Source organism: Rhopilema esculentum, unplaced genomic scaffold (genome assembly GCF_057945365.1).
Source record: "Rhopilema esculentum isolate cy_ngs unplaced genomic scaffold, ASM5794536v1 HiC_scaffold_34, whole genome shotgun sequence".
Classification (NCBI taxonomy): Eukaryota; Metazoa; Cnidaria; class Scyphozoa; order Rhizostomeae; family Rhizostomatidae; genus Rhopilema; species Rhopilema esculentum.
The window spans coordinates 163,648-191,332 of NW_028300845.1; the positions used below are offsets into that span (position 1 = coordinate 163,648).

At 37.4% G+C, this 27,685-nt stretch overlaps 2 protein-coding genes across 8 annotated transcripts; one reads left to right on the forward strand and one right to left on the reverse strand.

Moving 5' to 3' along the window:
* On the forward strand, nt 1-27,353 carry LOC148957283 (uromodulin-like). 7 transcript variants are annotated; one of them, XM_089115495.1, is made up of 7 exons: nt 1-400; nt 10,874-10,960; nt 18,742-18,862; nt 22,294-22,609; nt 23,284-23,496; nt 25,525-26,074; nt 26,239-27,353. In XM_089115495.1, exons 3-7 carry the CDS (start codon nt 18,842-18,844, stop codon nt 26,546-26,548), a joined length of 1,410 nt encoding a protein of 469 aa, XP_088971621.1. In that variant the 5' UTR covers nt 1-400; nt 10,874-10,960; nt 18,742-18,841; the 3' UTR covers nt 26,549-27,353. The 7 variants fall into 7 exon arrangements, with proteins under 7 accessions (XP_088971621.1, XP_088971624.1, XP_088971622.1 ...); XM_089115496.1 differs by lacking the exon at nt 1-400 and adding an exon at nt 2,574-2,860; XM_089115494.1 differs by lacking the exon at nt 1-400 and adding an exon at nt 2,952-5,097.
* Nucleotides 14,129-18,648, reverse strand: LOC135688497 (uncharacterized). The gene has a single exon (XM_065205364.2). It carries the CDS (start codon nt 17,014-17,016, stop codon nt 14,788-14,790), a length of 2,229 nt encoding a protein of 742 aa, XP_065061436.2. The 5' UTR covers nt 17,017-18,648; the 3' UTR covers nt 14,129-14,787.
* Nucleotides 27,354-27,685: the final 332 nt, after the last annotated feature.

The window sequence follows — 27,685 nt, forward strand, 5'->3', positions numbered from 1 at the left end:
GCCATCCTCGCAGTTTCGGTGCTCGAGGTGACAGCTTTGATTGACTTTACTGCAAATATCTTCTGTATGTCTCTTAAAGCTTAGTTTTCGAAGGTAAGACCCAATACTTTCTTTTTGGCACTTTTTTATAAAATACTGACGCTTACAGCCTGAGTTTAATATGTTTTGCCAAGTATAATTAAATTACATTTTCATGTTTAAAGTATAAATAATTTTTGCGTAGCAGCTCAAGATCATGCCACTATCCCCTTTTAATCTATTGCCCACAGGGCCAGAGTCAGGGTCGCAAAAAAGATGATGGCATATCGTCAGAACGATTGCAGAACTTGAGCATTCAACAAGTAAGAAAACATCGTTTGTGAAGATATTAATAACAGTGGCCCGAGAATATATCCCTGAGGTAAGCCCACACTTGCCATTGAATGTAACCGTTGTTTACAGACCTGATGTATGATGTTTTGCAATGAGCTTACGGAATCAAATGCTTTAGAGATTAGCATAAAAGCAGCTTCTGCAATAACACCGCTATCTGGTTTCACGGCCGCAACCTTATTTTTTCACTGAGGTTTACGGATTTACGGGTTTACGTATTGCGGATTATTTCGGCCGATTACGGCTTGTGCGGCTTGTACTTATTTATTCGACTGATTTGTGTGGAAACCCAACTATAGATTTGAGATCTTTTGGAAGAGAAGAGATATACAAGAACTGCGGGTTACTCTTAGTGTAGTAGGTTAGAATAGCCCATAAAAGCTCCTATAAGCCAAGTTCAAGAGGGAAGTACTGTTCCATAATTGAAGATTTAAGTGCACACGTCGATCGATTTATGAACTGGGGATTAGTGAAATACTAGAAATTATTGAAGCCAACATCATATGAAATTAGAAAGATATGACCTCCTAACGTTAATAAACAAAGATAGCAGTTCAACAAGCGCGATTGCTAATGGCAGACGTTCTTCAGGAATCTTCCATTCTTCGAATTAAAAACGAGCTCGACACCTTTCTGCTTTTAATGACAGTTTGCTGCTTTCTTCTAAAAACGTTCACACGACTGTCAAATGCTAACACGAAAAAAGAATCAAAAAGAGGCAAAACTGACATTATTGAATTGCCATAAATCTTCATACCAACCTCATTGGTTCACAATGCAATTTCTATAGCGCATATGCGACGAATTTGAAAGTTTAGCAAAACTGGCAGGTACTTAAGTGATTGGCAGCTTTTGCCCAAGGGGTCGAAAGGGACCTTAAAGGGACCCATGATAACTTCAAGAATCGTTTATGAGCGTTCTCACATGGTATCTACCATACTCCATTTATTAAATGCCTAGCTTCAAATAAACGCTGCCTTCCAATAAACGACTCCTCTTTCTCACAAACGTAGAAATAAATGCATCACACTAGTAACTAACGGATATAATAAAGCTGTGCTATAATAAAGAAAGAAAAATGCAAGAGAACGATCACCCTCATTCTCTGTTTTCACATGTAAAATGGGCAGGGCTGTCGCTATGGAGGCAGGAGGGCTGTGATACCCCCTTGATAATAATTCCGTTGCATAAACGAGGAGATTTTGCCATTAAAGGGATGTTTGACGGCATATTTTTAAAAGACAGCAAAATTTTAAACTTCTCGAGAAATAAGGGAAGGCTTATGGGCTGTTTTCAAATTCCTCTTTCTGTAGATCATATTTAAGCTCGGGGGGTAAACTATGCCTAATTTTTGACGGGGAGGTGCCATTTTGGTTAAAATTTTGGACCCATAATTCCGCAAATGTCTGAAAAAATGTGACGCATCATTCCGCAAACATGATGAAAACTATACCCATTATTCTGCAGAGCAAATAAATTTTTTAAAGCACATGAAAAATCATTTACCAAATTTTGCATGTCCTGTGCCCCAAAATATCAATATTACACATATTTAATACCTTTATTTCTAACTGGACATTCATTTTAATAATGCTGAATCTCCCTCCTAATATTTTTGCAATATTTTCACAAAATTGTACCCATAATTCTGCATTTTTCTTCAAATTGTATCCAAAGTTCCGCACAAATTTCAAATTAAGAACATGCCTAAGCCCAGAAGAAACGTTCAGAAAAAACCACCTTTTTGCAACTAATCAACCGTGTTACTAAAATTGTCCTGGAAACTGCTATTTTATGGGCTTTGAAACAGTATATAAAATGTAAATGATGATAATTCATTATTAAAATACGAACACTGATGCCTCAAATTATTAAAAAAATAAGAACAACGGGTCTCGGCAAAATTATCTGGCTCTTAAGCAAAACCATAGGTAAAACGTATGTCCAACCTAACCATCCAACAGGTTAACCCGTTATTTCTTATACAAATCCCACTGTTTGTCATTAAAAATGTCAAAGAATTTCAGAAAGCATGAGAAAATTGGGAATTTTTATGGAAAATCTTTGTCCGAGAAGGATTTTCCTCAAAACATGGATGAAGTTGACGGCATACATTTTCCTGAAGAGCTCAGCTCAATATGGCGGAGAGAAAAATGGCGGGAATATCAGGCGAAGAGAAAAATGGAATGCACTATGGCCTTTAATCAAGGATAATATGCCATGGTTCAAATGTTCGTGCCCCGTTCTCGCCATCTGTCTCGTGGTTTACGTTTTCCGTATTCCTGCTGTTGCTCGTTTCCGTTCGCTCATGGTCCTTAGCCTCCATGGTCTTTGTTTTTCCTTCTCTAAAGGAAACTCCCTTCAGTTTTAGGAAAACACTGTTTCATTTATGATCAGCCTCCTTTGATTTCATCGCAGTTTTATTTTGACTCCATCTTTCTGATAAGGTTTGGTTGAAAGCTCCGTTATACGTCAGGCCTTCGTGAAGGTAATTTGAACCATTCTTTTCTGTAGTTACTTGGGTTTGCTATAAAGCAGTTTTCAACATGCAGAGTTACTTGACCTTTTGTATTGCATTCATGCTCGTTAAAGAAAAATAGTTTGCTCTTTATGAATTGATGGATGTTTATATTGAGTATAGGCCCGAATCGCCATATTTTTATAAATAATAATGACGTTGATTTTACTTACCATTTTTTGCTAAAGATCTAATCTGATGCGGCGTTTAAGCATTTTCTAGCCATCTAAAATGGGAGAGGACACGGGGCTCTTTCCTTTAAAGAAATTTTGTTATCCTCATAATTTCCAAAATTTTGATGGCAGACGTTCTCTAAGTCTAATTTTTTTCTATGGTTTTAAAATGATGTTGAATGAACTAGGCCACGATTCATTAGAAGGAAACCAACCCCAATGATGCAAAAGGCAAGTGGGTATTAAGGATAATGGACATTGTTGATTACATTGGTTGACTAATTTGTCGTGATAGCTGTAAAAAAAGGAGCTGAAATGATATAGAGAACTAAGTAAAAAGCGTATTCTATTTTAGAACGAATCCAGACGAGAATGTCTTAGTATTTAGCTGCCCTTAAATTTTCCTAGATTTCAGTTCTATCATAAAAAGTTAATCTAAAAACTTCCTTACCCTATCATTGAAATTCATTCTTTTTTATTAGAACAATTTTATAAGAACACGAGCTTCAAAATTAGACAAAAGTTAAGAACAAATTTGAAAAAAGCTGAAGCTGAGCTACTTAAAGATTTTATTTTAAGCAATGTTGTAATATCCCCCTAAAAATTAAATCTCAAAAACAAGATGTTTTGCTTTCTAGGAGGGCTTTTTCGGTTAATTTTCAAACTTTTCGACAGGTAAAGGATGTCTCACTCACTTTGTTGGCAAACAAGACCTGAACAGAACACCTTCCTAGAACGCAATAGCACTGCTTACACCCTAATATTTAAGAATATCCAGCCTGAAAATCCATCCATCCAGCCTCAATTTACTGGTTCTTAGAAAAGACTAAGTGTAATTAGCCTTCGTCATGGTTGCATTTTAGTCAAAGCCACCTCAGTTTCTTTTTACAGCAAACTATTCGGTTTGCCTATTGTACAATGTAGCACCCCCTGCTTTTATGAAATATTGCACATTTCTGATGTTTTCCATTCCAGTGAGCCTGCTTATTATTTTAGCCGATCTCTTTCTGAAAGGAAAGGTTGACTTTAAAGTAGACTGGTTTGGCTTATTTGATAGAAGCTACAAATTATGCGGCGAAACGGGGGGATCAATCAAAGTTGATAAATTTATCTGCAGAACTTCAACCGGTCACATTTTGGGAGAAAAGCATACAGTAATTCTTAGAGGTTTGTTGGTATTTCGTTTGTTTAGGACAAAGTGGAAAGGTTGGCATTAGGCAGTCATCATAACAGACCCTACTTCATATGGTATGTTGCTGTTGTTGTTGCTTATTGTTGTTAATGTTGTGGCTATGGTTGCACTTATTGTTGTTGATGTTGTGGCTATGGTTGCACTGATCAGTGCTATGGTTGATGATATTGCTGTTGATGTTGTGTTATTGTTTTTGCTAACAACATAGCACAGACTTATGGCGAGGGGTGAGTTCCACTTCTTCACAATAGCAAAATTCTTCACAATTTTTCTCATTGTGAACCTGAAATAAAAGCCTGTCAATAAAATTACTTAGGAATTACCAAAACCCTTCATATCTTAAAGAAAGATAACAACTTTTCCAACAATCAATGGAAGTTATTAGGGAAACTTATCTTGTTTAATCTGTTAATTAAAATCATCGTAAATATCAGTTTATTTACAAAAGTAATCAAGGGAAGCTTTCAAAGTAATATTCTTTCAAACTGAAGAGTTTTAAACTATTCATCCACGCCTTTCAACAAGAAATTGCTAAGGTAATTTGGTATGATTTTACGGTTAAAAAGATCAGTTAGGATAGTTTCCGCGGTTTCCGAAGAATCTGGCTGTTTTTATCTTGAAGAGTATTAGCTTGGCTCGAAAGGCTTTGTTTCGCACGCTGGCGCGCAAAGATTCCGTTGGAGGGTGTTTAGCAATACAGGCGACTATCGCAGATGCCAACAGTACGAGTTGAAAATTGGAAGTTGTTATGATTGCTCTGCATAAGTAAGCACTATCGTCGCTGCAAAAGATTGCCTACCACGGCTTGAGGCGAAAGAACTGGTCATAGTTGATCGCTAGCGGTAAGTTTTAATAAGCTCCATGTGAATCCAGGGACCCCTTTAAAAGGAGGATAGGGTTAGCAAGTACCCGCCCTAGAATCATGTCAACCCTAGAAACTTTCTGTTAAAAATTTGCCAGTATATTCCACTATAAATCATTAATGGCGAAGGTGAAGAATTCGGTTCGGATAATCCGATTAACCTCGTGTCATACACATTGAGGAGTTTTTGACTGCATCAACGAATCACAGGTCGCCTAGGGTCAGCGAACGCTCTCCTAGAAATATGACATTAAACATGGCACCTCTCCGGATTGTTCATGTCCGCCACCCTTCATTTTATCTCTGTCGTTGTCAAAGAGTTTTTGTTTTTTAGGAGTTCGAAGAGTGATGTTTCATCCCAAGTTTACGTCACAGAAAAATTTGTTTACAAATCTAAATACCTTATCGGCCTTAATTCCGCCTGCCCATTTTCCCCGCCGGCCCTACTATCGCGGGCCCTAATAACGTCGGTGACCAAAAGTGGTCTTACGCCATTTAGGGCCGGCGTAAAATGGGCCCTGTGAATTTAAAAATGACCAAAATTGAAATTGTTCCTATTTTAACTATATCAATGAAAACAAAAGTCAAAATTACTTCCTCCTGTGTTTTTTACCATAGTCATAAAAATTCAAGATTATTTTTTAAATAAAAGTTTCCATCCCCAACTAAAGACCACGAATTATAAAGGGTATACAATCATCATTATCATCAAAGTGTCTATTTTAAATATAAGTCTATTACATCTTCAATCTGAGCATCATCATCATCATCATCATCTTCATCATCTTCTTCCAGGCAAAACAGCTGGTCCATTTTCACCACTTGGGATTCGACAAACCATAGTCATAAGACAGCTTCATTCTTTCCACTATAGGTTTTAAAGTGTGACTAAATGTCATTTGAATTGGTATTTCTAGCCCCCTTTTTGGTATAGGTGACACTCTATACTGTATACTGACAACCGAACCTGTGACAGAGCCACCTTCTAGCAAAAAGTAATAGACATACCGCGAAAGCTCGCGGGGAATATTGCCAACTGTACCTGCACCGATCCTATCTCCCCGGGTGATGGTCAGCGCGGGCAAGAAAATTACCAAGAATGGATTTCGTAAGGGCACGTCAAGGACGCGCATGATCAGGCCACAGACCTGCAGAACTGCGCCGAGAATCCATTTTTATAAGCTTTCGATAAGCCCATAAGAACAGCTCCAGCAATTCGTCTTTTTTCAAGGATGTTTTTCAAGTCTTCAGTGAGATGTAGTAATGTTTGCTGGATGGTTTAACCTTTTCGGAACCCAGAAAGCAAAGTGGACAGCTTCGCATTTATATAGTTATTGATTTTGTTGAACATGATTCTTTCAAATTTTTTAATGCTGAGGGGAAAACACTGATCGGTCTATATTTTTCCTGACTAGCCTTATCTCCTTTTTTGAAAATGAATGAGATATTATCCATTTTGATAAGTTTTACTAGAAATAGTTTTTTTTAAATATTTCAGAGGTAAAATCGATGCTTTTTAAGAACTGGAAAGGGAATATTATCGGCTCTTGGTCTAGTTTTTTTTAAAGATTTTTTTACTAGCCATTTTTTATAACTTGCGTCAAGGAAACAGCTTTTGTTATCTAGAGTATGCATATCTTCGTTTGTTCCGAGAGTGGACGGGGGATTACGGGAGAAACTAGGGTGCAACGAATGCTCCAGATTCAGTGTTAGCCATTTTCCTGCTTTTAAGTCCGTGATTAAAGGAGCCTGTGCAACCAGCAGGCTTTTCGCGCTCGCATTTGTTTTGTTTTTCTAACTGTGTTCTTCCATGCAAGACAAAAATGGCGAGGTTAATTCGATGAGAAATTTCTGGAATCAATTTAGCGCTTCAGATCGTTTTTGACAGCTTCTATTTGGTTTCGTTTTGCGCGCAGCTTGTGCTAACAGCTTTCCATCATTTTCATGGACCTCGAAAATGGCCGCCTTCCCAGCTTACGCCCGCAAAGGCTACTGGTTGTCCACGCCCCTTTAACAAAAAACGTCCCTGAGCACGTTTATACCTCAATTTTTGTCGCATTTACGATTTGAGGCTTGTTAAAAATTAACGCCGGTTTTTCTTAAATTTGTTCGAAAAAATGGCCCCTTTAACGTCGGCCCCAAAAACGCCGGCCCTCACTAACGCCACATGCCAAAATTAACGCCAATAAGAGCCGGCGGAATTAAGGCCGATAAGGTGTTATAGGCAAATCTAAATAGTAAATAAGTGAATTGCCTGTCCTAAAATATTGATTCGGTAAAATATTGATGCGCCTGTGTGGTAGACTTTTGAAGTTTTGGGAGATAAAACAGATTGGCCAGGGGCGCAGTGAGACTGAAATACCACTTTTTAAAACGTTCCAACCAAGTAGCAAATTTTTGGCAATTACGTTCTTTAGGGGGGAGTTATAGCCGCCTTGCCCCCAGTTACTGCGCCCCTGACTGTAATCCGTTTGTTGACTAGGACTTCTCAACAGGCAAAACGAAATTGTAGTACCGCAGATCAAAAGAGGCTAAAATTTGATCCAGCCAAATGCATGTGGTATTCTTGATGTAGCTTCTTGGCATTAAAAGTTAATCTCCAAGTATCATTCGTATTTAAAAACCAAAGGTAATCATAGTTTAATATTTCGAAGTTTGGTCATGGCATGGTTTAAGTTTGATTAAAGCAGCTGTATAACTGAAGTGGTAGATAAACCTATCAGTTTATTTTTTAAGCCCTGTCTAGCTGAGAGAATCTGTGACATTGTATAGCAAAGGCTTAAAAAGTGTCAGTCGTAGTTGCCACGCCGAATTTTCTTGCAAAACGCCTAGATTTCTGCATAGCCCTGCTAGTAGGCTTTAGAAATGCCCTTTCTAGCCCTAACTTCTATGTACACATCAAATACCCCATTGCATTTCTCCTTTCATTGTATAACACTCATATCATTTTGTTGTCCTCGCCAGTCTTTCATGCCGTAATCTTCTGCCAAGATTTTCACTTCCCCACTTTCCTGGTCTGCAGTTAGGATTAAGTTCATTTTATTGTAATTTTGGAGGCCCTCTGTGGTTGGTGTCTAAGGTTTTGTGGGGAAAATGGAGATACCTGTCTTGATAAATTGGCCAACTTGAGACAAAGGCTGTCTTTGTGGCAAAATCCCAACAGAACTCGTTCTACTTCTCATTTCATTTTAACTCTACATGTTTAAGGGTGTGTCTGTTATATTCAATTCTAGGCCCACTGAGAAGGGGGAATTGCCCAAGGTTTGAAAAAGGATTTTTCTTCCTGGCAGCAAAACAAAGGATCCAAGATTTCCTGCGAAGCTTCGACAAAGTTTCCAGCCACTGAAAGTGATATTTAAGTTGCTTGATTCAACTGTCACACTAAAAAGAACTAATTGTTGGTCCTGCAATCTTGATCATAGCTATTCGAACAGGAATCATTTTGTTTATACTGTATTAGATGATCAATGTGAACGTGAATAAAACACAATGCTCATAGTTTGTTCTCAAGGTCAAGGTTAATAGATCTAAAAAACCTATAATAAATTTGATTTAATTTCATATCAGTACTAGCAAACTAGATACTATTGAAGTATTGATGTATCCTACATCTTGCTCATGGTTTCTTGTTTGTTGCTTAATTTTATCACCAAAGCTAGCAGTTCATACAACATATAAGAATACTATTTTATTTTTCAATGGTTTTTAAAATTGATGTTTTAAATCAGGGTTGGTGCTAGAGGCAAAGATGTAAGCCAAAAACGCTTACATTCTATTAAGCTAGCGATGAAAAGTTTATGTGAATGCCGGTAGAAAGTAATGATAATAATGAACACATCCACGCAGTTTTTGGGGCATGTTCACCTTCAAGTGTGTTCACATGTTCACATTGGGCACAATTGACGTAACACGATTTGCTGTCCTTAAATGTTTTTATTGTCTAGAATGGCTAATGTTAAAAGAGAAATGAACTTTGTTTTAGCTTGCTTGACTTAAGTTAGTAGCTGAAAATCATGCCCGAATTGCCGGAAAAACTTGGTATAATAGACGCTGATAATACAAGATGATTATATTTTGAAAGCGTATCTTGGTTTTTTGTTAACAGTGCAGAAAAAAAATTATACAGTATGTATGTATATCACAAGAAAACAGCGTTTCGTAGAAAGAGAGTAGCATAAATTTAAGGTTCATGTGAAAATCAAGCAATGGGCATTTCACGCTAAAAATTTCCAGGCAAACAGGAACAATATCCTGCAATGAATTTGTGCCAAAAGTCGGAGCGCCGGACATTTTCCAGCCCTGGAATTGCCCCCGGGTCCGTAAGCAAACATTTACTTTCAAAATATGACTCTTAATAACAGAGCAATTACAAATCATTTCTGTACTGGGAAAGTTGAATAATGCTTTGCGATTATATGATTGTAAGAGTGAAGAGAAAACTTTTAGTATTTTGAACCCATAGTTAACGCATTTTAGGCTTTTTGCTTTGAGTAGAGCCTAAGTGCTAGGCCTGCTTTTTGAGGAGTGTTAGAAAACCAATTATTTTTACATAAGAAAACTAGGACTAGCACTGGGCAGCTATGAAACTTCCAGTACTTACAGATACGGAAAATGATGTATGCACTTCCCTTGAACATAAAATATAAAGACTCTTTTGCAGTGTTGCAACAAACATGATTCGATGCTGAATCACAAACAATGCTCATATTACTGTCATCTTCCACACCATTGCGCGCAACGTAGGAGCAAGCGTGCGCTACGATATCGTAACGCATGATGTCACAGCTGTGGTTGCGAGTTAGTGAGCGCAGTTCAGGACTCTTCAGTATTTATAGTGTAGATTTTGGGTAACATTTATTGTCCCCTAAAAATATGAATCTTTTATCGAATTCAAGCAGGGGGGCAATGGCCCTAAGAGCTGGGTGATGTTATGTTTTTTTAGCGAAAGCAGTTCGAACAGTTGCAATTGTATAAAAAACCGTGACATAAAAAGCTTGCAGTGCCGTCGGCAGCGGGGGCTGGGAGGGCTGGAGTCCACCCCCTAATAGTTGTCAAACGGTATTATATTTCCTTTATAACGATGTACTGAATGGGAGTTAAACAATTGGCAGCCCCCCCCCCCCCCTCCAAATATGGATTTCTTACCGACGGCACTGACTCTGAGGCACTAGTAACCAGGGTACTTACTGACAGTATTCTCTATTACCTTTGATTTGTAATCATAAGAATGTGAAATCGGGTCGAGGGCTGTTTGCGTTGCTCTGTAAATAGACATTGCGGCTTAGTTTTTTGTTTTATTCACATTGGTGCGGCCTCTGCTATTTGCATGTAATTGCATCGACTTAATATTTAAGAATGCTTCCTGTACTAATCATGATTTGTTTGATGGTAATTTAAAGGTAAAATACTCACCGATTCAAAGCAGGGATTATTATTCTTTAAAAAGGTTTTACCGAGCCCCAGTTGTCCTGAAACCAAACCGTTAATGCAGTTTTGAATTGTCGGCTTACAGGAGATGCGAAATCCACTTTCAATGCACCCTTGTTCACTAGTTTTCCCTATCGCTGGTTCGTCGATTTCTTGCATTTTACAATCGAATCGAGTGGTGCAATTACTTGATGCTCGATACTAATTTCTATTGATGGTCATCACTATTATCATTACTGTGTGTTTAGCGTGGTTTCATTCAAGTAGATCACTATCTATCTTCATTCACCCTAAATTTAATGAACACACTTTCTTTCAATTAACCACAGGCAGTCTTGCTGTTCGCCTGAGCTGAAGTGAAGGGAAAGAAATGGTCTGAGAAAGCTCAAGTGAAAAGAAACAAGAAGTTTAGCAAGGTATGTTGCTTTCAATCTTTAACCGTTGTAATGTTGTAATTCAGGAAAGTTTCAGCTCTCGTATTTGCCAGGATTCGATTAGCATTAGGCTGGTCGCACTCGTCGATGATTTGTTTTGAATGAGGCTCTACATCCACTATCGTCTATATTACCATCTAACGTTGCAATAACGTTGTATTCTCGCAGGGATGCTGAAACGACCCAGGGGCAATAGGTAAGGGGGGGGGCAGATTTTAAGACGAGGGCGTTTAATAACGATTCACAGCTTCGGCAAATTCAAAATTGCCTTGTACATGGAAATTTCTCCGCGTTTTGAGAACCGTCGTTATCAAATCAAAACGAAAGTATACTGAAAGGCAACGCAATCAGAAATTCATATGTATTTCTTTTACAATTAGAGAAGGCAATGTCAACAGCGCATGTTGATATTCTGACGTTGTTTCGACCCCTCTTGCATAATGGTTTGAAAATACACATGGTCATGGTTTGGTAATTTTTGCCGAGGCTCGAAGTTCTTATTTTTGGATGCTTTGTGGCTTTTATTCCAACATTGATTTTTCTACAACTACATATTATAATTTTATCTTGATACAATCAATTGCCTCTAATACCACTAAATAACATTTTTGAATGACATTTTTACAAGCACGGTTGATTTGCAGCTAAAATCTGCTCTGTTTTGTTAACACGGGGGGAAATTTTCAAAAACATATCGTTTTTTCTTCCAATTTTTGATCGAAGTCTTAGCATGTTCTTGCGTTCAAATTATTTTTTGGCAAATCGAGCCTGGGCGCTCTTACATCTTTTCGCAGTATGCGTGTGCAAAATATTTCTTCTAAAAACGGACTAAAAAGCGCTAGGTAAGGGTGGGTCTTAGGTCCTTATGAAAATTAACTTGCTACAAAGCACTGAAACGAGGTGAAAGGGGCGTGGTCTCATTGGCAACGCCCATTACCCTCCCACCCTGCAGTAGCCGCCACTGGAGACAGAACGTTTGTTTCTTTAAATCTTTGGGATACTGTTACCGCAAGTTGCAGAGAGTGAAACTACCCAAGGACTCTTTCAGCACGTATCCAACGAGAATCAGATTCCGAAAAGAGATAAATTTTAATGTTGGTCATCAGAACTAGCCTGCCTGCAGACTCTTGAATCTAAGAGTCTGCAGGCAAGCTACATCAGGATAGGCTGAAGGTCGTGAAAAAATTTAGTTTTTCACGGAAAATTTGTTTTCAAAGCAAAAAAAACCTCGTTTCGGGGAAGGAAAGAAATACCATACCGAACGATGTGGCCGTGCATACCCTTAATTGTACAGTAGCAAACAGCTTTTGTTAATACATTCTGCTAGGAAAGACAACCTTTTCACGGAAATACGTCTTCAGTTAGCCTTATGTCCTCACAGATGAAAAACTTGGCTAGCCTCGAGTACATTTGCTTGCTTGCAAAAAGCGGCGAAATCTTAATGAATGGAGTTTTTCTTCTGCCTTTGGCCAATTCTTTTGTGGTGCCATGCACAGTGGCGTACCCAAGGAGGGAACAGGGGAGACATTTTTCTAAAATATGGTCCTTGAGATTTGTCCAAAAACGATGTAAAACTCATGGGGGGAGTAGTATACTGTATGCTTGTGTCAATAACAATTGTAAAGTATTTTGCTATTTGCCGTAGCTAACATGAGAGAAATGTTGGGGGAAAATTTTGCAAAAAGGGCGTGGCCCCATATCCCCTCTGGCTATGCATACGAAAAATGTAAATATTGCAATTAGTTAATAATTGACACATAACTTCTGTGAAACATGAACGTGATAGGAAATGAACGGCGTCAATTTGAGGATTTCGCGAGTTACAAATGTGAGAAAGTCCAGCAGTGCTGTCAAAAACTTTCTATGTCAAGTTTGTTTTCGTGTATCAATTGGAAAATAAAACGTATAGGCCTTTGTTAGTGTAGCTCTCCGTTTGTGCATGATATTGGTGAGTGTTTGAAAACACCAAACACTAGCATAGGTTCCAAATCTTTGATTGGCTAAGAGTTCTGATTACATTCAAATTCTCCATAGCCCTTTAGCCAATCAGAATTCAAGAATACGACAACAAACGTGCCTCGCAGCTAGATTTAGGCCTATTTTGGACGTTTTTACCACTACCCACAAAAAAATAAACGTGTAAAATTTGTTGCAAGATAACCTAAATTTTTTTTTAAAAATTTAGTCTTTGGTAAATTTAGAAAAAAACTGCCGTTGTACTCAGTTAAAAATTTTCCGCGATCGTCAGTTACGAAGGCTTGAAGTTAGCAGTTCACCATCCCCCCAATGACAGCGAAAGAAGTTTGAAAATTCACACTGCTTGAATGTTAAAATCTATTTTATCTACGTAATCAACAAATTAGAACTCACCATAACAAATACATGGCAATATCTTTGCATATCGGCATGAATGTCTATGAAACTTACGTGGAAAAACGCTACATTTTACCAAAACAATATGCAGCTCTTCTATCTCGTAAAATCGTATTAGCATCAGCATCTCAACTAATGTAATCCGCTTAAACTTATTTTCAACTTCTTCATAATTACTTTTTGCACTCAGTTACTTCATATATTTCTTTTAAATACTTGTAAAACCAACGAGAAACTCATGTCCACTGCCAGTCCACTGCTGAAAAGGCTATCGCAATGCAGAAGCTGACGCGATGATAAAAAAGGGCGGGAAACGTGCCTCGAATCTTGACTTGGGCCTTATTTACACGTTTTTACGATTGCAAAGAAAAAGATCAATCGTGTAAAGTGTATTTGCACGTTTTTACGATTCCCCAGAAAAAAATTAATCGTCTAAAGAGTGTTGAAAATGATCTATGATTTTAAAAATCGAGTGTCTGATAACTTTCCTTTGTGCTCAGTAAATTTTTTCCCAAATGATCCCCCCAATTAGGGAGGAGAGACCATATGATGCGCGCAAGCATGCTGTTTGGTGTGTGTTCAGTGTACTCGCTTTGATCATAATTAGTGGGATTCAATAAGTGCGGTTGTGGCTTTTTACGGCTTGTTTACACTATATTATCGTGTGTGTTGACGTGGATATTGTCTAATCGGCATTGATGGTGGTTTTTAAAAAAACCGTTTTATTCGTCGATGGCACAACTACTATGTGTGTGTTCCCTTTCATTTTGGGCCGGGAATAAGGCCCCAGCTGAAGATTTGCTGCTTTAATCGAAGAAGTGTACAGCTGATGCGAGGCTCTTGTTTCTCTAATTCCTCAACTCCACTCTCCTCATCCTCATCGTCACCACAGTTGGCATCAATTTCATTGGCAACAATACCGTCATCGTCATCTTCATGATGGCGTAGTCCATCGCAAGCTTTCTCGGAGAGCACCTTCATCGAATTTGCAAGTTCTTTTGAGCAAATCAAGCATACCATTTTTCCAGAATTTAGACAGCTTGTGTGAAAGGAATGTCCGCAGCCATGGAAAATATGGAATTCTTGGAACACATCTGAGCAATCTGGCCTATCACATTTCCTATAAAAAGATATTTCAAAAGGTTAAGTATTGTTTAAAGGTATATTCTATATTGATTATGTTGTCTTAAAGTGAGAAGAATAAAATGTAGTTGGTCAAGGGCGTATTTATAGGGGACCTGAGTTGGTTATACCCCAAAGTATAAATGAAGGGAATTGCTACTTTTACAAAAATGACACCTCTACAATGACATCCCAGAAATCCAGGGGTTAACCTCACAATTCCTGTGTCAAAAAAAGAAAAAAACTTCATCCTTTACCTGCAATAAGTGAATCCCCTGACCAAGATGCCTTATCTTAGTTAAAACAAAAAGTAATTACACAGACCTGGATGCATTTGGCTCCTTTCCTGGAAACTGAAATCCCAATGGTAGAACCTTTGAGGCAACAACATTTTCTTCTCCATAGATCTGTGGCAATTTCCAATAACTGAAATTCTTTTTCTTCCCTCTAGGTCTTGGTACTTCTGATGCATTGTTGGGATGATCTTTGATGTCTTCCAGAACTGTGATTAAAAACTTTGCTGCTACCATTTTCAACTGCTCAAGTCTTCCTCTCTTAAATGTGTACTTCTTTGGCACAACAAATGTTGATACGAAACTCAATGATGCATCTTTCCTGCTGTCTAGCCCTTTGGCTTTCTTCCGAAGCATATCACCACAGTCATGGTCTTGAGTCTCAGCACGAAGGTGTGAATGAAAATTCTCAACAGGGTATTCGTCAAAAGCATTGAGCATATTCATCAGTGTGTGATAAAGTGGATGATCTATAGACTTCCAATACAAGAAATTGCTCAGCCACACCAATGGAGCTTTGTCATAATGGTGTCTTTTATAACAGAAGAACATTACCCAACACCGAAACAGAGAGCTAGCAAACATTTCAGTATTCCCACTTTTGAAGATCACAGAGTAGATGGAAAGGACAAGAGGAATATAATTGTCAAGTAGATTGAGTAAGGTTAGATACTGGATATCTTTGCAATTTGAAAATGCAACAATAATCTGATCCCTTATCAAAGTCCAACCACCATACAAGACCTCAAGAAGAAAAGAAATCCTCCATGCCTGTGGCTTATTGGCAAGAACTTTATTTTCACCAAAGATGTAAGTATATGCCTTCTTAAAAAATTCAATATTAAGGAGACAAACACATTCTCTAGCATTAAGTTGGATATGCAGAGGACCGATGAAAGGAACTATATGTTGAAGAAATGGACAACTGTCAGATTCTTTTGCATGTAGTTGTACTTGCCTCATGTAAAACTGGGCAGGCCAGTCTCCTGGCTGGGGACATATGAAATTTGAAAGGTACGAATCCAGTCCATTATCAATGGCATGACATGCTGCTTGACGGAAATTGTGAAAACCTTTTAGTGGGATTTCAAGCTCATCGATTAGTTTGCAGCCATCCATCTTTCTCATTGCTCGTTCTCCTGTCTGATGTTCTTGGTAATCGTGGATCTCAATTCTTGATCTTTCCATTTCAGGATCAAAGAATGCTGTTCTTATCCAGTATGGCATTGATGATGCAAATGTTGTTGAAAGAGATGAGAGCATCTTTGTGGTGAAATCGAGCAACATATCTTGACAAATACCATCTGGGTTTACTACATGTTGGTCAACTGGAATAGCAGAGCCATCACAGAACCGCTTCATCAGTATTGTTGCCATGTTCCTTGCTTTTGATGTAATGTGATCAGTTGGCCTCCTCTTTGTATGGATGTTAGTAAAGTCGTCAATCATGAGGATTAAAAGTGCTTTCCTTTCAATAGCATCAGCAATGAAGTCCTTCACAAGTGACTCATGACTCTCAGCAATCTTGTAAAAGTCTCTGCGTTGTGTTGACTTTGACACTGCTATGCCACTTTTATGCAGCACTGATAGCCCCCCTTCACTTATTCCTTTCCCAACAACCATGTTTGACATAACTTTTTGATACCAGCTTGCTTTTTGAGATTGGCCAAACATCAGCATATAGATTATTGTGACAGCTTTTTTCTTGTTCAAGGCTTGTCTATGCACAGGTTTGTCTTCTGACGACATAGCATTCAATATGACAGAAAACAATTTGTTAGCACCTGCTGAAATGGAGACAGTTTGCAATGCTTCAGGATCAAATGGAGGCAGCTCATCACTTTTCCCATATCTTGACCACAAATGTTCTCTGAGAAGTTTTACTTCTGCCTGCAAGTCAACACTTTGGGAAACTGTCTCGGTGAGTTGAATCAGTAGATCTGTTTGAATGTATGTAAATCTTTCTCCAACTTCTACAGCACCTACTCCTTCAAGGTAATGCTCTTCAACTGGATATGTTGGGACAAACTTGACAAGAAACTCAGGAACAAGATAGAATGTTTCGCCTTTAACTGTTTTTGTCTGAAAATTCAAGGGCTTGGGACCTTCCTGAGAATCATCATCAATCTGATTAAAGTCAGAAGCATTTTCATCTTTTATGCTGAAAGCTGATTCTGTATCTTGGGACTGAGATGATTCAGATTCAACATCAGCAATTGCATTCATCAGCTGAAAATCAGATGATATCATCTTTGAACATATTTTCTTAAGTTTATTTACCTAAATTTTGTAATTGAAGACTTCTTTCAACCCTGTAGTCAATTCATTTAATTTCTTTTAAGGTCTGGTGCACAGTGGCATGAAACTGTGGCCTTCCAAAGCACCAGAAAGCACCAGCATTTATCAGAAAAATATATTTGCCCCCCCCCCAAAGTATCCTTAACATCCTCCCCTGAAAAAAATAGCTGAAGCCCCAAAAAAACTTCTTTATGCCTCAACAATATCTGCAGTCAACCAAAATATCTATAGCTTTCTAAAATATCTTTAGCCCCTTAAGATATATTCAACCACCTAAATATATTTTGTAAATAGTACCCTCCCCCCAAAAAATGACCCCCGCTTTCCCCTGCAAATATCATAATTTTATCTAGAGCACCTCCCCCTTAACCAGCCACATATTTAATATGTTTTTTTATCTATTTGTATACTATTCAGAATATGATAGTTAAGTCTTAAAGAAGCAAAAAGTATAAATAGACAAAGTCAAAAGTGGCAACAGGAAGTATTGTGTACTTGGTATGAAATTTTTATGAGAATTGATATTCTTGTTATTTGAATACTTACTGTTGCATATGACGGGAGATTCTCGTATCTCTCTGGCAAAGTAGAAGTGAATTCGCGTTTCTTCCAACATTTTTTGAGACAGTCTGTACAGATGTGATATTTTGCCCTCTTCGAATCCTTTTGCTTGAAAGCTTTGAAAAAAGGGTTAGAAGTGCCGACTCTTGCTTTTAAATTAACCATTAATGGAGACATACTTCTCCAAACGTCGTGTCTTTCATTTGCGCAATTTTTTGAAAATTTTCCCATTTTAATTACATGCGAGTATAACGAAAATTTTCCAGCCACAACAAAAAAATTTTCGCAAGTGACGTATGTTTGATTTTCCCGCCCTTTTTATCATTACAAATCGCGTCAGCTTCTGCATTGCGATAGCCTTTTCAGCAGTGGACTGGCAGTGGACATGAGTTTCTCGTTGGTTTTACAAGTATTTAAAAGAAATATATGAAGTAACTGAGTGCAAAAAGTAATTATGAAGAAGTTGAAAATAAGTTTAAGCGGATTACATTAGTTGAGATGCTGATGCTAATACGATTTTACGAGATAGAAGAGCTGCATATTGTTTTGGTAAAATGTAGCGTTTTTCCACGTAAGTTTCATAGACATTCATGCCGATATGCAAAGATATTGCCATGTATTTGTTATGGTGAGTTCTAATTTGTTGATTACGTAGATAAAATAGATTTTAACATTCAAGCAGTGTGAATTTTCAAACTTCTTTCGCTGTCATTGGGGGGATGGTGAACTGCTAACTTCAAGCCTTCGTAACTGACGATCGCGGAAAATTTTTAACTGAGTACAACGGCAGTTTTTTTCTAAATTTACCAAAGACTAAATTTTTAAAAAAAAATTTAGGTTATCTTGCAACAAATTTTACACGTTTATTTTTTTGTGGGTAGTGGTAAAAACGTCCAAAATAGGCCTAAATCTAGCTGCGAGGCACGTTTGTTGTCGTATTCTTGAATTCTGATTGGCTAAAGGGCTATGGAGAATTTGAATGTAATCAGAACTCTTAGCCAATCAAAGATTTGGAACCTATGCTCCAAACACTATGCTTTGTTGCGGTGTATGTTGTGTTCTGGGTAAAGGAAGCATTTGTTCAACGTTTTATAGAAAGTTATGACTTTCCTGTAGGTTAAAACTCGTGGCTTTTGTAATTGGTTATAGAGCTGAAGAATTCACTCGCAACGTACATTTTTTTGCTTCCAACATTTGGAAAGGCTGCAGCAGTTTTATGGGCCATCTTTCTATCCGGGTGAGTTGCGTAGTACGATTTCTTGTTTATCAGCTTCTGGGCAGATAGGCGTCAGCCCTCTAAGGGTTGATCATAGTAGGATTAACGATGAACTTCACCAGAGTAAAGCACATTTGTTCTCGAATGTTTATGCTACATTTGGTGTCTGAATTTCTGATTTTCAACTGGCAGCCTAAACGAATTTCAATATTACCTTGGTAAAAACGTGGAATATATACACTCTTTTTTTATAAGAACCAGTAAATTTAAGTTCAGGCTGACTGTTCTTAATTTTTTCGAAAATCTGAGGCTGGATTGTTCTTAATTTGTTCTTAAATTAAGAGGGTGTAAGCAGTGCTTTTGCTAGCTTTTTCGCTCTTAGGAGGTGTTCAAGCCTCATTTGCCAACAAAGTGAGTGAGACAGCCTTAATTTACTGACAAATTTGAATATTCGCCGAAATAGCACCCACACATCGCTAAAAATCCTCGATTTTGGGAAAAAACGTTGTTCAAAATTGTATTTGGCAGAAGCTCAGCCTCAGCTTGTTCTTAATTTGTTCTTAACTTTTGACCAGTTTTGAGGCTCGTGTTTTTATAAAATTGTTCTTATTAAAAAAAGAGTGTATAGCGCAGTACTAAAAATCGATATTTTTAATTCTGTTAATCAAACTGTTATTACCAGTGTTATTATCAGGAAGTGCCCTTTCCGCTTTTCGTTGTTTTGTTAAGATCTAGTCAGATTTTTCTCTTATAGTAAATTTTTGTAGGAATTTCATGCAAACAGTCCTTTATTTTTCCGCTGAATATCCAAAATCCGCTCCACATAATCATCCAAATCCGACACTCGCAAGATTTATTGGATCCTCAAATCCGTGCGAAAAAATCTGTCATCTGAAGAATTATACCTATATATTTAGCTGCCGGATTTTTAGCTTTAAATATTGAAATATGATATAACATTTTGAGCTTTTAACATTACATTATTTTTATTTCATTTTTAACCGAGCCCTTATTTATAATAATACCTGAAAAAATTTACCTTGTATAAGAATTTATCATATTACATGAATAGCGAGGCAGTATATACAGATAACTTCAAAGGTTGGTTTTGTGAAGAGCTTTTGCCCATTTTTGTCTTTCTGGAAGTGAAAAACCGATAAAGTTCAGAATTTTAATGTGACGTAAACTTAATTAGATTTGTTTAAATGTAAAAGCAGCCTCTCTGGGTACATTTGATAGAATAAGGTTGTTAACGATCAGGGCACAATGCCCTCCAAGGAAATATTTACTCATTTTAAAAGATTCTTTGATGAAATTTGAACTTGGTTATGGCTCCGTTGTAGTAAACATTGATTTTGAATCAGCCTTTACAGTTCACTAAGCAGTTGCTTGCGTCACAGACCAAGCCGATTTTCAATCCTAAACAGTCGATCACCGGAGCATTGTAATTTTTTTAGCGTTTTATCGTTGTCATCATTAAGCTGGATTTATTTTCTTTGTGCTTTAAATGGTTGGTTTGCGTGATGATATTTTTGGTTGACTTTGGCAATTGGAGCATGAAAACAAACTTTGATTGTACGATACGAAGTACTAAAGAACGGTTAATTTCTACTCGGGAGAATAACTTCAACAGAGGAATGTATTCACTTTAATAAAAATAGCTTCCTCAGAAAAAACATTGACACATCCCTCGTGAAATCAGGCATTGAGGCTACATTCCCTCATCACAGGGAGCAGCGTTGGGCCGTTGGTGCAGCGGCACAAGTTGCTCCACCTAACCGAAATAAAACCCTAAACCTTAGATATAGCTTGATTAACTCAAGTGCAAGCTGTTTTACGTTCTGGGCAGGGAATGGACAAGAAAAGATCACTTTCCCCCACCAGAGAGCCGATGCACCAGTCCTACCTTAGATTCCTTAGAAGGTAAGAAAGGGAAAGACAAAATTTGACAGGATAAAAAGCCGGACCCATCCTAAACTAAAAAACAACAGGACCTTTTAAAGAATACTGTGATGTAGGTAAGCTCCAATTCCTAAGAGAATAAAATTTTTTAAAAAAGACTTGAAAAAAGAAAACACACTTTGCTAGATACCAAAAAGGGAGGGAGGGTACGGGAAAAGAGAAGAGCGTTGAAAAGTCTACCAGCAATCACGATAAGCCCCACCCAAACGCTTAAATACCCTCATCAGAGCCAAGGGACCAACAACTCCATGTAGAGACCCAAAATACAGAACTCCTACTGCCCTAAATCCCAAATGCATCGAAAAGGGCACATAAGGACCAACTACCAGAATGAAAGCATGATAAATGACACCAAAAGGGGAAAAGACAATTCGGATAAAAGTAAAACCTCAAGTAAATCAAATTCTACAATATCCCTCGTGGAATTAACTCTGATAAAAATTCATTTATCCGCATCAAAACGGATTGGTCAAGTTGGGATACTGCTGGTTGAGATTGCCTTTGATGTTTGCGGTTCCATCTTACATTGTAAAGAAAAATAGACTTCTTGACCTAACAAAGAACTCCTCCATTATAAGCCAATTTTAAAGACAAATTGAATTTCATTCATATTTCTACCTCCTTTTGCCTTCGGCAGAATGAAAGCAAGTAATATTTCCTATGTGTTCATGATACTTTGACATTTTAAGTCTAAATCAATCATATTACTTAAAATAATTGTATCTAGTTTAAGGAGATGAAAAGGTCGATTGCTCCTATTGAGTACAGAATCATGGACCGAAAACGAAGCAAACAAATTCAGCTGATAAATACCATAAGCCCTGAGCCGTTTTAAGACGGTTCATGTGTTTCGGTCAATAAGTTTCTTTTTCAGTCACGTAGGCCAGAAAGGTACGACTGATACTCGGGATGCGAGGGTTTTTCCAGTTGTTATTAAGTTTTTAAGAAATTAAGCAACAGTGGCTTTGGTCATAATAAGTAACTTTGAGACTGAAAGAAGAAGCAACTAAGTAATATTTTGTTTTTATTGATACCTTGATTTAGTTAAAATCTCTTTGTATTTAATGTTATTAATTGCTAACCATGTTGATTCGGAAACTCTGATTTCTGTATGTTCCATAACCTTTTCGAAGGAAAAACAGATGGAAGGGGGGTGGCTGGGTGAGCCTTTTAAAAAAGTCCTTGGTGCCCTCAAGATAAGGAGACGTGGTGTCCTCTAGAGCAACGTATCAAATGTATATGGGGGGTTGCTGTTAGGGAAGTTTTCTCTTGACTGCGCCTTGATAATTCGTCTATCTTTCATCCCCTTCACTTGTTTGTCCGCTCCAACTCAAAATAGGAAAATGGGCATTTCAGCCAAGATCACCACTCCACTTGTCGATATTTTCAAATTAAACTGTTTCTGTAAATGTTTTATGCAAAATGTTGTTTTAATCGTTTCATTTCACATATTTTTGTCAAAATTATCAACTCACTTGTTTTAATCGTAGGCGAGTTGCTGCAGTATGCGGAAATTATTTTTCTTCTTCCTGCTAACTGGTCCACTAAATCTGGTTGCAGCTTCCGAGAATTGCAAGTGTAGCAGAAAAACATGCAGAGTCCCAGCAAATTGCACCCATGGACTGGTCTGGGATCATTGCTATTGTTGCCGCGTCTGTGCTAAGCATGAAGGTCAAATTTGCGGTGGAAAGAACTATGTGAATGGAGAATGTGGAAGGAATTTGGAGTGCATTGTGAGGTATACCGGAAGATATCTGAACAGATTTCAAGAGAAGCCCAGCCACCTCACAGGACGTTGTGAACCATGTAAATGTCATTAATACACTGTTTCATTCGATCTCCCATTCTCTAATTTCTTTCGATTTGAAGTCTTTTGCAAATCCATCTTGCTTACATGTGATCAAATTTGAAAGTCATATATTGCCCTAGACCCAAAAGCTACTATAGTTTTTGACAGCATGGTATAGTTTTGCTTTCATTGCTACTCTTTGAAGAGTATCCCGGTGACTACAAAAATAAATTACCATTACTGACCTAAGACATTTCTTGGCTGCCTTTAGTTGCAGGATATTCAATCTAGAATAGAGGCTTTTAATCTAAGCTCTTTATCTCTTTCTGAACAATGTACCATAAGACTTGCCCCAGACCCCTTTTCGAGCTCTAGATCATTGACGTTTTTTCAATTTAATGGGTTCCTTTTTCAACTCTGCCTTACTAGATGAACATATTTTTATAACTGTGTATATTCTTCTTCGAACTATGCATATGACTCTAACAAAAGTAACCTATGCAGAATAAACACATTTGACCAAAGTCTGTGTTTGCTGCTATCTTACAAGGCTATGAAGTAACCTTAGATTGTTTCCAGACGGCAGACAGCCATTGCCCATATTCCGTGTAAGGACAAATATTTTGATATTTTAATATTTCACCGCTGATATTGCTTTATGTCTTTTTTTTACTTTTTATTTATGTTTTAGACTCGTGTTTGTTTGAGAAGTGCCCGTTTGGTCAGCGCTGTTTTGTCCAAGACAACTACACTCATTGTGACTGCAACATCAGTTGCATGGGAATGCTTGAGCAGGCTGTCTGTGGCGAAACTGATGGCAAATATTATAAGAACGAATGCGAGCTCAGGAAAGAAGAGTGCAGAATTGGAAGGAGAATAGGAGTTTCAATTTCACCGTGCCCCGGTAAGCCTCCTTTTGCCATTAAATCCTTCTTACATTATCTTCTACACGCGGAATGACGTTGGATAAATAAAAAGAGTGGAGCTAATTCTGTATTGCTATATTTACGAAGCTAATTCATCTAATTACCTATATGTACTGAAGAGATACAGGTTGTGTTATGGCTACTTTGGATATCTTAAGCTTAATAGGTCTACTACAAGATAGCACGTCTGATCCAACTGCCCCCCCCCCTCTACCAGCTCAAAGTTCGTGTATTTATACCAAAGCGGTGATTTCGGCACAGTCTGGACCTATTGGAAAAGTTGCGATTGCAACCTGGGTCCTTTGCTTTAAGAAAAGAAAGAAAGACAATCGCTTGCACAAACATTTGGAAATGCCATATCAGTAATTAAAATACTGTTGAAATCCGCTATTTCAAACTTTCATGAAAATTTTCAATTTGTACGAGGTTAAGAATGCTCGAAATGATAGATCTCCTATCAAATTGCGAAAATTGCTAGGTTTAAGATTAGTTTTAAAGCACCGAGTATAACAAAACATAAATAATATCTAATTTCATCAAAATCCAATTTTATAAATATGATTCTAGTGTGGCCAGGAACATCCTGTTTTTTCTATCCCCTAATCTTTGGTTCAGGCGTCCTACGTAGCCAAAATCACCTGGTACGTAGGGCGCACAACCCAAAGATAGTCCTCAGTTTTGCAAATCAAAGATGGCAACTAAACCATGCGATTCTGCTATCGAACAGCATTTACTGGAAAACCCAGATTGTGCCAAAAAAATTGATGGCGACATGTTTCGGATTATTGGTAGAGCCCGATCGTCGTTCCATCTAGCAGTTTTTTAATCTTTTTACATAAACCTGAACAAATTGTGCACAGAAGGTGTTCGTTTTCACCTTGTTGGCTTTTTACTCTTGTTTTCTAAACCTTGGTATTGTCTGAACCTAACATCTTTTTCTATTTACTTCAGAATGCTTCAAGCACTTAAATTTTCCTCTGCAGCAAACACTGCTATATCACCTGCCCTGCGCAAAAAGACATAACCTTCTTAGCTATCATACAGATACTGTCCAAGTTTTCTTACCCTTGGAGGCAGTTTATCCAGTTTATTAGATAACGTAAATATTCACGGGCTTAACATATATCCCTGTCTTACCCCTCCTTTGTATCTAAACGTTTTTGTTAGGTGAATTTGCAAGAAAAGGGCCGGTTTTAGTTGATCGCTCTTCAGCTTTTATCATATGTACCTGAATTTATTAATTCATACGTGCTTTCCATGTGCTTTCAGTATAATAAAACATTATAAATAATGGATCAGCCATCAATAAATCCACCTTAGGTGTCTGCGATTAAAAGTGATTTGCGTCACTAAATCTAAATACATTCAATATTTCTCAAAATGCGTTGCTTCTATTTTACAATAGCGATATTTCGCCGCTCTTTGGTATTTTTGGCATTAAAATAACGATATTTTTTGTGTGTTATTACTTCTTTACTTAATGTTGGTTCAATATTTAAAGCTAATTAAAACCAACTAATTTGAATTAGCATTGCACAAACGATAAAGTACAACTGAACGTTAAAATTTCAAAATTTTCTTCATGGATATTTGTAAATAATGGGGGGTATTTTGATTGGTTGGGGATCGAGTTTCACGGTTGGGGATTTGACACGGTATTGAATCTATATATTTTGTAATGTGGCCCTATTGATTTCAGTTGGGAGTTTCTAAAGCTATACAAGCATGCATTTATGAAAAATATTTCCAACGGTTGTTATATATACTATTGCAAGAGATTGTTGATTTTTATCAGAGATGTGGTCAATCAATTTTTCTGCCACACCGTAACCCCTCAGCCAATCTTGGTCTGTTAGCCACCCAGCAATTATGATGCGAGGCAGCACAGTTTATACAGTTTAGCTGCAAACGTAGATTGAAGGATATACGAAATCAGTGAAGTCATTCTTGTAAAGAACCATAACTTTTCAAAACCAGTTGCTTCATCCTATCTTTTTGTCTTTTAGGATCTAAAATAGCTCAAATCTTTTGCCAGCCACTGGAAATGAAGTTGGAAGTAGTTCGCAAAATTTTTGGGAGGCGAAGGCCAAGGAGGCTTGTACTTAATGATCCATCATGCAAAGCGGTCGTTAATAGGACGCATGTTACTGTATCAACATTTCTAAATAGTTGCGGAACCAAAGCGAAGTATACAACATCATCTGTAATATATTCAAACACATTACGAACCTTACCGCCAAGGAATTCTCTTATAAGCAGAGGGAAGAAAGTTAAAATTCCTTTTCATTGCGAATATTCCTTGAGAGAAAGGACCCAAAATCGAGTGAGGTTTACACAGGTGCGGCCTCCTATTGATATTTCGGTCGAACCCGGGAAATATACAAAGAGTTTAGATGGCGGAATTTTTGTGGAAGTGGACACAACAAAAAACTACACGGTTATGCTGAGAACTGTTAAATATCGTGGATTGAACGTGAAATTGATACCGACACATTGTTATGCAACTTCGATTCAACGCAGTTTGCGACTTACAAGATTTGTTATTATAGATGAAGGGTGAGTGTGTACTTCAAATCTGTCCCCGTATTGAAATTAAGCTTAAGAACCTCCGACATAATGTAAATTTTAGTCACGAACCTTGAATCAGCCCTGTCTAAGTGCAATTTCATCAAAACAGAATGTTCCTCTTATCGATGTTTAGCATTTTGCTTTTTTTCTAGATGCCCAACTGAAGCAAATGTGGCAATCAAATCTGTTTCGAACACGACGATTATTCTTCAAATTCCAGGAATCCGATTTAAAAGATCAAGAAAATCTGGCTCGTACGTACGATGTAGAATTGAGGTTTGTTTCCTGAATTCAGGTGAAGGACTAAGCGAATGCCAGACTAAATGCAGGCCTACACAGCCTGTAACTAGGAAACGGAGGTCTTTAAACACATCATTAAATAACCAACAATTGATGCATTTCGTTGGGTTGACTTTGCTTAACAGGAAGTCCCTATTTATCCCAAGCAGAAAGCGCTCGTAGAAAATATAAATTAGACATTATGAAAGCTTTAGAAGTTTACATTATAAATACTTCAGCAGTCTTAATGTGTTGTCAAAAAAGCCAAACCCGGACTCATGGATAAGTTTATAAAGAATAAAACGTTGAATAGCTTTTTCCTGAATTGTTATGGAGATTAGATTTGCACACCAGCCTCAAAAAGCTATAGAGAGATGGGCTTTGCCAAAATTGGCATCATAATTATCATAGCTCAATTTTCAAAGAATATATTTTTTACCCTACCAAACTTAGTGTATATACATATAACGTAACCTTTAAATTATTTATTGTTGACTTTAAACTTATATTTGCAGCATCAATAATAGTTTTCAACTCTGAAACAATAGCCCCATTATTGAAAATTTATTTTTATCATAGCTTTGTAGAATTAGAATTTTTATTACTGAACAGTCTAGTTCATAAAATAACGTCATCTGAATATTTAGCAATCGCTTTTAGTAAGCTGAAATTTGAACGTATTTATTCTTCAAAAACATATTCATAAAACTTATATGCCAAATTTCTAATTTGACCCTAATTTTGATAGAATTTTATATTTCAGTAATTACGAAGTAATGTTTAATAACGAAGATTATCATCAGGCAATTAGAAAGAATATCTGGTCCTTAGAATCTAAAACGTTTTGATGACTTTCTTTTATACATTTTTAAATAACACAGGGTTATTTTTTCATTACATACAATTATTATACTTTACTGCTCATTATATTGGGTGCTCGAAGATTAAACCATTATCAGTTTGTTTGGAACGTATCAATCACCTGCAAGTTTGTCTACGTTTTTGTTTGCAGAAAATTTTTACTTCATTGCTGTATACAGAGATGGCACCATTAGAAGGTTTGGATAACGAAGCCCTCTGACTAAAGTATGCTAGCCCACCTGTCATCCCCCGTGGAAGGTCATCTTCCTGTTTATCCTGCCTTTAAATTCATTCTAATGCGTGTCGTCTTCAAGTTGCTTCTGTTTCTTAACGTATAATCATGCCGGAAATGGAGAATTCCTTTCATCTAAACTGGCACGGCTGATAATCATTTAAGTCTCTTTTCTGTTAAGCAAAGTTTCTGTTTTGCACAAAAAACACGGTAATTAGCATCTTAGG

Excerpts from the sequence above, each read along its gene's own strand:
- LOC135688497 (XM_065205364.2), bottom strand. The coding sequence starts at position 17,016 with ATGATATCATCTGATTTTCAGCTGATGAATGCAATTGCTGATGTTGAA.
- LOC148957283 (XM_089115495.1), top strand. The coding sequence starts at position 18,842 with ATGGGCCATCTTTCTATCCGG. Across the intron at positions 22,610-23,283 it reads CACAGGACGTTGTGAACCAT|ACTCGTGTTTGTTTGAGAAG; the intron begins GTAAATGTCATT and ends TTTATGTTTTAG. Across the intron at positions 23,497-25,524 it reads TTCAATTTCACCGTGCCCCG|GATCTAAAATAGCTCAAATC; the intron begins GTAAGCCTCCTT and ends TTTGTCTTTTAG.